Below are 12,226 nucleotides of genomic sequence, written 5' to 3'. Positions count from 1 at the left end.
CCTACAACTTTTTACCCTCTTTGTTAGTACATCACCTACAACATTTTTTTCTTAATAAGCATTTCTAATGTTCTGAGTATATTACATTTTCTGCCACCATTACATTTCAATTAAAGTGTCATTATCTCCATTTAAAAATGTTGTCATTCTCCATTGTTAACATTAACAATAAAATAAAACTGATTATATGATTTCTGCTGGAAAAAGAAACAAAGTTACAGTAGCCTCTTTATTCCTCATTTCCTTTTCAATCATGGAAAAAGTGAAGCTAAAGACATTTTTAATTCACTCAAGATGCTATGAGACAAGCACATACTTAAAAACACTACTGTAAATGTTAAGCGATCATTTACTTTCATATTCTTAAATTCTGATCTCTTTTTTCAATGAATCATTCTCATCAACTTCACTGTGGTCCTCCAGTTAATACTGGAGACCAAAACGTAAGCTTTGTACCAGTCTATGGTTGGGTAAATATACCCAAGAAAAAAAATGTCTTCATTTTCATCCAAGATAAGGAAACTAACTAAGCACAAACTAAGCAGCAGCGATAAAAGTCTCAAACTCCAAAAAAGTAAAAGAATATAACTGGAGTGCTAGATCTCAGGCCAAAATGTCTTGACTTTGCTGCCAGTACACCACCCTTAAATTTAAGGTTCTTAACATAAGAAGTAAACTCCTCTTTTATTACGTTGGCTCTCTAGTTCTCGTTTTATCAAGGACAGAAAATCCAAGAATTTTTAATATTCTGTCTAAATAGTCCCTACTCATTATAATTGCTTATAAATTATCAAAACAGAATATAGCTATGTTATTTTGGGGGTGGGGTTGGTAACTAAACACGGATCCTTTGTACAGGGTATCTAGAGTCTATACACATACTGAGCAGTGCTGAGCTGTGGGGTGACCGTGGCCTAAAATGCTGCTGATTTTTGCTAGGGCCTAGGCCAGGAGCAGACAAAGTATGGCCTGCAGGCTGGATGTGGCTCACCAGGTGCTCTGATGTCATCGCCTATGTGCCCTCTAAGCTGCAGGGAGTATACACTGATAAAATGCCTCACTGGTTCCTCATGCCGCTTTGACTCTGGCTTCTCTGCTCCTGCAGGTGTCAGCCCCGGGGTCATCCCATATTGGGCTGCCCGCAACCATTCTGCGGCAACTCCTCTTTACTATTGGGGCATCTCCTGGCAGGGCCCATCTGTCATGCCGAGTCTCGCTGGTGAAGAGGCCATTCAGGAAGCTTCTTGCAATGATTTTTCCTGTGGCAGACAGCAAAATAAACCCTCTGTAATTTCTACAGTTGGACCTGTCACTTTTCTTCAAGACTGACATGATCGTGGCATCCCTGTGGTCATCTAGGATTACTTCATCATTCCATTTCCTCATTTCTCCAGTTCCTTAAGATGAGGGCATGGAGCAGTGATATAAGCTTCTCCCCCCAGCTTGAAGATTTCGGCAGGGATTCTATCAGCTCTAGATGCCTTGTTGTTCTTCATCTGCTTGAGGGCTTTCCTCACCTTCACATGGGTTGGACAGATTCCAAGATCATCTCCGAGTAGGTGTTGTGACTTGGACTTGAGAACACTCTTGTGAACAACAGAGTCTTGATGGAAGTCTTCAAAATGTTCCAATGGGCATTAATGGCTCCCCCTTATCTTGATCAGGTCTCCTCCATCCTTAGGTCTCCTCCATCCTTAGGTCTCAAGGGGGTTGTTCCCTGAGTCCCTAGACCGTACAGTCGATTTACGCGAGTATTGCGTTCTGGAGGAATTTTGTGCAAGTCGAATTCACATAAGTCAGGACAACTTTCCCCATAGGAAATAACAGAATAGCGAGGGGTTGTGTACCCCATACATACCTTAGTCATAGCTTTTTTTCTCTTTTTCTCAGCAGAATCACCTTTAGCATCTTGAGATACTGCTACCACAATGGCGGCACAGCTCCGCTCAATTCCGCCTGCAAATTTTGTAGGGTGTTTGTGTATATATGCAAATCTCACGAGCATTCACATATAGACGCAAATGACGTGCATCTCAATGGGTATTTTCCAGTCCGGACCCTAATAAAAAATTGCGTATACGCGAGACACACGTAAGTTGAAACTGCGTAAATCAAGGGTCTACTGTAGATGGCTTTTGTGCCACTGAAGGAACTGTGCATATCATGGATATCAGGGAGATGTCTAATCTCCTTTCCCTCGTCTTCCTACCATGTCGTCTTCATATCACTGGTCCTCCTTTGGACCTCTGCCTTGGCTGGTTGGTGATTCAATTTGTTTTGCTTGGAGTTGGTGTCATTCTGCCAAGCACAAAAGGCATTGCACTTGCAGTTAACCAGCTCTTGGGTCTTCCGGTCGTTCTCATAAAGCCAGTCCTGGTGTTTCCTGGTAGAGAATCCAAGTGTCTCCACAGATGCTGACGATAGGGGACTTGAAGGTACCCCAAACATGGCTGACATTCTCCCATTCTTATTAATTGGAATTTGCCAGTTTTTCATTGAAGTCCTGGTGGAAGAGATGTCACCTGATTGGGTCCTTGAGTCCTTCAACTTTGACCTTCCATCAGCATTGCTTCTGCTGCAGTCATCATTTGGGAGCCAGTTTGAGTGACATAACCAAACAGATAACTCAGTGATCGGTCTAGCAATTGTCAGTTCCTGGTATACCTGAAGTAATGTAGATATCCTTGCAATCACAGGCACAAATTATAACAGTCAATAAAGTACCAATGCTTAAATCATGGGTACTGCTATGATGTCTTGTACCTGTTTTTTTCTGGTAGAACAGGGTGTTGGTGATGGTGACTTCATGTTCTGTGCTTCTGATCAAGAGAAGGATGCCATTGGTGGCAGAGCTATGCTACTACCCAGCACATCCACAGGTAACAAAAAGTGGAATGGCCTTCATGGAAAATTACCTGTGATATAACCATACCTCTGACGAAAAAGCATTCGCAGACTAAGCAGCAACAGCACCACCATGATGTGGCGGGGACAGCAGGCAGCAATGCTCTCCCTCTTGAAAAGCCACATATATCCACAGATGGTGCTGTGACATGGTGAGTATGGGTCACCACTATAATAAGCCTGCCTAGCCCTCAGCCATGGGTCTACAAGACTCCAAAGGCAGAGCTGGCAGAAGATGTTAGAATCTCAACAGCTACAAAGGTGAACAAAGGCTGCAGCAGAAATAGATCTTCAACTTTCTTGGCTTCCTTTCAACTGGATGAAGGTCCTGTTCTGTGAAGAACCATGTGGAAGCTGATGTGCAGCAGCACAGTCATCTTCCATGAAAACAGCTTTAACACATTTTTCAAGCCCTTTAGTATAGACTAAATAAATGCTTACAGACATCAGCTGCTTTCTATTCATAAGAAATGACTGTACAACAATCATGTGTTAAACCCCCTGGGGGTCTTTAAGAGGAGGCTGGATGAACTCGCTGGGGTCGTTTGCCCCCAGTACTCTTTCCTGCCATGGCAGGGGTTGGACTTGATGATCTGGTCAGGTCCCTTCCGACCCTACCAATGATGAAACTATGTCAGGGTGCTGCAAGGAATAACTGAGGGATATAAAAGCAGTAGCAAGGGATTTTGCAAGGTAGGCATTAGAAAATAATAATGAAGTACCTTACGTTCAGTTAAAAGATAAGCAATATTGAAGAATACTTTAGTGTACTTCACAAACAGTGAACTCTTTGTCCTTCTAGCAGCCAAGAAAAAGAGATTATGGATGTTCATATACAAATTCACAAACTTCAAATATTGCTCCTAGGTTGGCTGACCAACTTAGAGAACTAACTAACTTTTCATGCCTTCTAATAAGCTTCAGTGTAGGCTTGAAATATTCAGGAACAGAAGGCAGCAAATGTTATGTGGCTTAGACAGTTGAATTTTCAATCAACATCAGACATTTCAGAATCAAACTACCATTGGATAAGATAAGTCTGATTATGATTAGCCTAGGAAAGATGAGGGAAAAAAAAAGATATGCCAATCAATGTCTAGAATTCTATTTAAAACAATATTACCTGATTTATTATAAATTCAGTACCACAGCAGCAAGGCTCTGGAAGTAAAGTTCTGAATTTTTCTAAAACTAATATGCTCTTTAATAATGCATGGTTATTTTTAAAGTCTCTGAAAATGAACTTGTGTTACAGAAGTTGCATGTACTGGTATATCAACATACTACACGTTATTTAAGTCGAGCTAATAGTTGTCATTATAAAAGTTCATGCCCCTGGGTTAAAAGACTGACATAAAATCAAGAACCCAATTAACTTCTTCATCGGCATTAGTTTAAGAACGCTTATCATGCCACTCTTCAAAGCTTTAAAAATCATTTTGTTGTATTGCTTCTCATGCAAAATGATATATATGCAATTACTTCCATTAACAGATGTACAGAAAGGCATGCATTTTCTCAAATGACTGAAGAGTTCATTTTAACACAATCTGAAACGAACTAAAAAGCACTAAAGCTCAGTCTTCAGAATTAAGTTAGGAACATGATTTAAATCTAGTAGTAGTACTGGAATAATTTCTATTTAGGAAATTAAACACTTTTATTCTATTGATCTAGCAAAGAGTAGATGAGACTACCACAATCATGACCTGCAGGATAACGACATATTTAAAACAAAAACATATAATGCATATAATCCATTAATCTAAACAGGGGAAGAGTGATGAAAATTGCATGCAGGCTGTCCCCTTAGTCCTGTTGAACCTTTATGTACTAAAAAACTGTCACTATTCTGTATTTATAAGATGAAATTCAACTCAAAGAACAGGCAATACAGAAAAAAATAAAAATATCAAAATGTTTCACAGCATTTAGTTTGCTCATGCTTATATAAGTGAAATGTACAAAATTGCAACATATTTCATGGTAGTGATCAGGTGGTGTGTTGTTGCTGAGATAGCCCAGGCAATGTGTGAGGCAAGAATTCCTGTGGGCAATATATTTTATTGGACCAACTGCCTGGATGAGAAGGACAGAGGCAAGCTTTTAGGTATCACAGTATCCTTCCAGAGATCTGAAGAAGAGAACTGCAATACCCTTGGACCAACTGCATTGTCTATCCCAACCATGCAGTCTGTCCAATAAAAGACATTGTCCACAAGAATTTTTTGCCTCCAGCATATTTCTTAACATTCAGCTGAAATGATTCATGACGCTTGCACATTTTGCACATAATATACAAAAGGAATGATTATACAACACAATCATGTCAGGGTGGTGCAAGGAATAACTGAGGGATATAACAGCAGTAGCAAGGGATTTGGTAAGGTAGGCATTAGAAAATAATGAAGTAGTACCTTATGTTCATTTAAACAACATGCAGCATTGAAGAATACCTTAGAGTATTTCACAAACAGTGAACTCTTTGTCCTTGTAGCAGCCAAGAAAAAGAGATTAGGGATGTTCATATACAAACCTTTACTTGCAAAGAGATGATGAACCTGGCAATCACAGAGCAACAGCACCACTTTGTGGAGCTTTCAGTGACAGCAATCTTTTCCAAGGGAAAGGTACATATATACAGAATAGGAGTAAAAGTGTGTCTTGTTTTACTCTGATAGGAAAACGAGGCTTCTAGACAAAGCCTAATATGGAAAAATTAGCAGGAGTTTGCTACACCAAGGATGAAATTTTAGTTCCACTTTTAATCTTGTTGCCTGAACTAACTTGCAACATTTTGTACATAAAACAGAAGCCTAAATTATATTAGTGTGGGTCTGTCCATTAAAATATACTATGCCAAAGTGACTAAATGCTTATATCATTTTTATTTCCATACCTCAAATAAAAATATTACTTTAGTTAATTTTAATTTATAAACATTTAGTAGAAAGGACAATAGTATGGCAGTAACAAAAGGCTGGTTTTTTTTTTTTGTTTTGGGGTTTTTTTTTGTTTTTTTACAGAATTTGAAAATTATGATTTTTTCCCCTTGTACCATAGTGATAAAATATTGTCATAGGAGAACTGACAAATTACACATTTTGTTTTAAGAAATAGCTCTGTTTTATAATTTCTGTAATATGAAATTAACCCTCTTGTTTTTCACTTACATTAAACACATTTTTATTATTCAGCTGTAAGTGGCAAAGTAGGCATTAAAGTTGTCTTTCACTGACAACAGGAGAAAAAAAATGGTTGCCTGGGAACACCTGTCCTGTCCACCGACCAGTGTTCTGAGCGAGAGGGTGTTCAGCATTGCTGAGGATGTAATGTCACCCCACCGCACCTGCTTGGATCCTGGTTTGGTGGAGCAGCTGGTGTTCCTCAAGGTGAACCTCCCGCTGCTGGGGTTACCCAAGCTCCAGGTACAGATGGAGTGAATGCCACCCTCCTCACTCTGTCTGCACCTATTTACTTCCTTTCCTTTTTTCATTTTTTAAACACCATTTAATTCCCCGCTCTGAGCTGGAGGGGATACTCACTGCCTCACCAGCCAGCAGGGAAAGAACATGCCTCTGCTGAGCTCCCGTGCCAGGATGAACTTGGAGGTATGAGCTGGGGCTATAGGGAAGGAGGAGGCCCCAGGTCCTGAGCATGACTACTAAAACTGCACTCTGCCAGGGTCAGGAGGCCGGGTGGGACTGCTGGCAGCGTGGCAGTCCCAGGAAACGCCAGGACTGAGGATCTCCCTGGTGAAAGGCGGGTAGGAGGTGCCATAACCTCCAGCCACCACACGCACGCAGACAGTCCTGGCTGGGGAAAGCCCAGACCTGTCATGTCTTTGATAGGCCTGTGGCTTGCTGGCTGCAGTGAAGTTGTGAGGCTCCAGGTGAGCTCAGCTTAGCTGCCTGGGATGCTAGCTTTCGGGTTGAAAAACCTTTTGTCAGACTGAGGAAGCACCTGCAGTTGGTGCGTGTGCTGTTCCTGGATGGAAGGAATAGTAAAGAAGCCAGAGGCTGGCATGCAGTGCAGTCAAGAAAGCCAGTCAGTAAAAATGGAAAATGGAGGCCTCAGGGGGAGAGGGATGGGCTGGGGAGGGCAGGGGGGAAGGGAGATGTAGTTGCGCAGGTAAAAGTGGAGAGGTATCTGGGGAGTTAGATATCCGGCAGGTTGTAATGTGTCAGGATTTCAATGTCCATATTGAGTCCATGAGTTTCTGTACCTAGGAGGTTGATGAAGTGCAGTTCATAGGCTCATCTGCGAAAAGTGGTTTGTAAATTCCCTTTGAGGATAAGGCCTGAGAGACTGGAGACAGGGGGTGTTCTGCTGTTGTCTTTGATAGATTTTTGGTGTGCGCTCATTCTGGTGTGCAGTTGTTGCTTGGTGTCTCCATGTATCTTCCATCAGGGCACTTGGCACCCTGGTATAGATATGTATTGTATTGTGAAGACATCTACATACTGGAGATATTGTTGGCAGGTTTTGCATGTCTTGTCATGGCATGGCCTGGATCCATTCAGTGTGCTTTGGGCTGTAGGAAGTTGGCTTCTGGTGATGTGGTTAGCAAGGTTAAGTACTTGTTTGAATTTACAAATCACTTTTCACAGGCGGGCCTATGAAATGCACTTCATCAACCTCCTAGGTAGTAGGTTCAGAAACTCATGGACTCAAAATAGACATTGGAATTCTGACACACTACAACCTGCTGGACATCTGACTCCCCAGTTACCTCTCCATTTTTACCCGAGCTGCTACATCCTTCTTATCCCCCAACCCAGCCTGTCCCACTCCCCTTGACACCTCCATTTCCATTTTCACTGACTGGGTTTCTTGCTTGCACTGCATGCCAGCCTCCGGCTTCTTTACTATTCCTTCCATACAGGAACAGCACACACACCAACTGCAGGTGATTCTTCAGTCTGATGAAGGGTTTTTCAACGCGAAACCTTGCTAAGATTTATTTCTGTAACTACTCAGTTGGTCTGCTAAAAGATACCAGATTAGATTCACCTAAAGGACCTTGTCTGCCAGTGCCATGTCCTTAGACCAACACCCCTAGCACCTGACCGGTGCAAGGCCATGGGCACGTCTAAGCCCCAGGGCTGGAGCTGGCAGGGAGAGTTCTCCAGCAGCTGCTGAAGAAGCAGCTCCTGCAGCAGAAGAAAGAAAGGCTCTGTGACAGTTTGGCTGCCAGAGATGCTGCTGGTGCTACTCTGCTGCTATTCACTAAGCTATTATTTTACCTGTTATTTAAAGTGGTGGACCAGCCTAAGACTATAGAGGAAGAGGAGGCCTCCTTGGGGTACACTACCGTGTTGTGTAGAGGCCCCAGCATACATGTCATGAGTTTTGCTTGTCAGCAGCCAAGGTGAGGTTTCTCAGAAACCCCTGCACCTATCTTCTTGAAAGCTGGCAGGCATCATGGCCTCTGCAGGGGCTACCATGCCTGAAGTTTTCACCCTGCTGTGCCTTAACACACACGTGACACGAGTTTTGCTTGTCAGCAGCTTAAGGTGCAGTTTCCCAGAAACCCCTGCACCAATCTCCTTGAAAGTTGGCAGGCGCCACGGCCTCAGAAAGCACTACATTCCTGCAAGTTTTATTCGAATCAGGCAAGAAATGACAAAGTTATAGGCAGTTTCGTGCTTCCCCATTATAGCCTATAGGTGAAATGTCGAATACAGCGCTGAAACAGGGAAACAGTTTCAACAAAACAAAATGTGTGGAATAAGACTGTCATTTCATTTTGAATGCTTTCGAAATGAAACGAATCTTGAAACGAAACACTGTCCCATCAAAATGGCAAAACGAAATGGTGCTGTTTTGCATAGCCCTACCATCCGGTACTTAAACAACTGAAATACTCCATTAAACAGAGTTTCTGGCTGGTCGGCCAGACATTGGGGTGGGGGGAAGCTTGCAAACGGCGGTTGCTGCCACCACCCACCACCCTGTGCTGCTGCCACTCCAGATGCGACCGCTGCCAACCCCCTCCCCCAATTCTGCCAGCTGGGTGCTGAGGGGGGAAGGGGGAAGCTCGCATGTGGTGGCTACCGCCGCCACCCACCACCCTGCACTATGCATGTGGCCGCCCCCCCCAACTCCATGTTGCCTGTAAACCCTGCCAGGTTATTTCAGATAACCAGAGTTTTTACGTAACCAGCAATCCCCTTACCCCAGGGATGCCAAATAACAGAGATTTTACTGTGGCTTAAAGTGACTTTGGAATAGTTTTGACAGGAAGGTTTTTAACCCTGAAGTTGTGTGTCACCTAGGTGTTCTTTTATGTTTTTACTCTGTTATACACAACAAATGGAAACAGGAAGGGAAAAGGAATAACTTTACCAGTGTTTTAGAGATTCGTATTGATATTATGGTTTGCTCTGCAGTAGAAGATATGAATTGCTAATCATGAAGAAGAAAACACAAGGGATTTTACACATCTGTGAAAACATCATATACAGCACTATATATGCCAAATGACAGTCTTATTCCATATTACATATACCATATTTTCTTGCATATAACATGCTCCCAAATATAAATACACACCCTAGTTTTGGAAGGCCCCAAGAAGGAACAAAAAATCTTACCCTGAAGTAGAGGTCTGGGGTTTCTAGAGCTGAGAGTCACGTGCCAGGGCCCAATTTGGTATATCACAGTGAGGCTGCATGTCCAAACCCAAATTAGAACACCAGCACTGGAGCTATGTGCCAAGTCCAACCCTGCACATTGACTCTGAGATCACACACTGACTCTGGAGCCACATGCCAGGATCCAGGCCATGAGCTGGATCAGACTTGGTGCAGTGGGTCCATTTGTGCACACCCCCATGCACTATCCCAATTCAGTCCACAGCTGGGCTCCCCATAGGTCCTGAAATTTGGCAGCAGAAATAGTGGGGAACAGGAGGGGTGAGGAGGTGGTGGGGGGAGGGGTTGGGCATTCCTTGCCCTGGATCCCAGATCTGCAGCAATTAATGCTGCCACTGCTCCACCCTCCCCTCTCCCTTGAAATTTCCAGACCCATGTGGAACCCTTTCCTTTCTATAATGTACACCCCAATTTTCCCCAGCTGGTTTTGGGCCAAAAGGTGCCGGTTATATGCAAGAAAATACAATATATGCTTCTTCAACTCCTTTAAGGTCAGAGAAGGATACAGCAAGCACCTACCCTCCACATCTCCTACTTAGTGGACAATTAATTGTTAACTGTAAAAATCTCATAACACAGAAAAATGGACAAACTGATGACTGTGGAGGAAATATGGAAAAAAATGTCTTCTACAGAAAATGAAATAGATTCCTTACAGTTTCATATCAATTTTGTTATTTGTTTATAAATTTTCTATAGAAGTAACTAGCTCAGTGGGAATTAATGCCAGTAAAAAAAACAAACAGGGGCTGAAAGTTCCAGTATACTTCTCTGCTTTAATCTACCCATACTTAAAGTGAACTTGTCTATATGAAAAGCTTGTCACAAAACTACATGTTTTTGGAATATATCTAGAAATCATTTATATTTATACTGTTCTGCTTTGCATTTCATTCATCTATTACCAGGTTACCTTCCGGTTTTATGCCAATGAATAAGCAAACTGGCAACTTCTGTGAAGTTTAGCATTTTAAAAATTGTTCAGGCTCCCACTCTGCAATGAAGATTTCTCCAGGTGTCAGTCCTGCAGATTACAGGGAGAAGCAAGGAGGCTACTGGCCCATGGTTGTATTTCCAACTTGAAGGATGGAAATATACAATCAGAAGCACAGCAAAATGAGTTATCAAAAATGGTATAGCAAAAAAGAAGCAAAAAAATGTAACCTGTGATATAAAAGAAATCAAATAAAAGTTTTGGCTCATTCTCTCTCTTCTCTGGTAACAATTACTATTTAACTACTTGTTGATTTTTAACAACCTTAAAAAACATTCAATAAGGAGACATTATGAACTTGCTTTGATAATGCTAACATGTTACCTGGCAAACTAGTCTTCATGATATCAATGCCAACCTGGAGTTCAGGCTCAGCTGCAAGGACGGCATAATCCCCTTGATGAGACACATTAAAGTTGAAATTGGAATGGATACTGGATATGCTATTTGCCAGGAAAGGTTTCCCTTTCGATGTCCTTTGCAAGACTATTTCATTCCAAGGTATCCACAGTTTTTCTGCGATTAGTTTTCTTATCAGCAGACGCCCAGCCTGTGAAATAAAATAATTTAAAGCTGATACAAACAGAACTACTATTCTGTGTACAAAGAACAGGTCATAGCTGCTAAAGCTCTACCATGATAATTTTAGTTTATATACATTATTGGTAAGACAACACAGAAATATTAACTACATAATTATTTGAACTACATAACTATTTACAAATGCCTTAACATGAGGTAAATTAACAAAAAGGCTAATATGTATTCACTCAGTTCACCATCGTAACAATTATTTGTTACATAGCAGCATTATATGCTGTACACTACGAGGCACAAAAAACCCCAATTCCCTTTCTAACAAATCAAACTGTAATTAAATAGGTTTTCCTACCTTTTATGTAGCCTATTTAGCATACTCTGCTCACTAGTCCAACACCGGACAATAAGTCTTTACAGCGTATTCTAGTGAAAAACTTAGCTTTCCCCTTTGTGTTGCTTTTATTTAAAGCCTAAATGAGGGTTTGTAGAAATAGGTCAGTCAAAAGCATTAAAAAGTTTTTATAAGTGGCTGACATTTCATATTACTCAACTTGCTGTTATAGATGAGCATAAAGCTTGAACTTCAGGTTCCATGACTTTTCCAGGATGCATCAACTTATGTCCTTTTATATCACGTGCTTGTGATGTAATGCATGATGCTGATCACCACGGATCCTGGTTTTCTTTGATAAAAAACAATCCCCAATCTTCGGATTAAAAAAGGTAACCTAAAATCCACGTTTCTACAATTAAAATGAAATGCTACTAATTACACATATCTACACATCTCTCTATATTGAGGGAAAAAGAGAGGGGGCGTTTTATTTTAATTATGGACAAATGTAGATTTGGGGTTACTTTTTTTAAACCAAAAATTGGGGATTTTTTTTTTTTAAATCAGAGAAAATCAAGATCCCTGCTGATCACCCACTGGATGTCCAATCACAAAATAAAGTTGCAAAAGAGTTTTCTTTCACTATCTTTTTAGAGCACCGTGCTGGGGAGGGGGGGCTGAGCAGAGCTTCAAGGCATTGTCTGGGGAGCCCGATGTTCATTACATATGCGTACTACATGAGTGTTGTAGTATTTTCTTCCCAGGTACTTCTTCACTATTCATCCCCCTTCTCTCCCC

At 41.6% G+C, this 12,226-nt stretch overlaps 1 protein-coding gene across 2 annotated transcripts in view; it reads right to left on the bottom strand.

Annotated features, from left to right (window-relative positions):
• AASDHPPT (aminoadipate-semialdehyde dehydrogenase-phosphopantetheinyl transferase) overlaps positions 1 to 12,226 on the bottom strand; it is a 76,985-nt gene that overhangs the window by 62,765 nt on the left and 1,994 nt on the right. The window contains exons 2-3 of one of the 2 annotated variants that reach the window (XM_025198251.1): positions 11,792 to 11,801; positions 10,879 to 11,142 (exon numbers count right to left, since the gene is read on the bottom strand). In XM_025198251.1, coding sequence (XP_025054036.1) covers positions 10,879 to 11,142; positions 11,792 to 11,801 — 274 coding nt within the window. Of the gene's footprint in view, positions 1 to 10,878; positions 11,143 to 11,644; positions 12,221 to 12,226 lie in introns of those variants that run through there. The other variant, XM_025198250.1, reaches the window with a different exon arrangement.

The sequence above is a fragment of the Alligator sinensis genome, unplaced genomic scaffold, assembly GCF_000455745.1.
Source record: "Alligator sinensis unplaced genomic scaffold, ASM45574v1 scaffold802_1, whole genome shotgun sequence".
Taxonomy (NCBI): Eukaryota; Metazoa; Chordata; order Crocodylia; family Alligatoridae; genus Alligator; species Alligator sinensis.
Note: the sequence above shows the minus strand (reverse complement) of the source record. Positions and strands in the feature narration are given on the sequence as shown.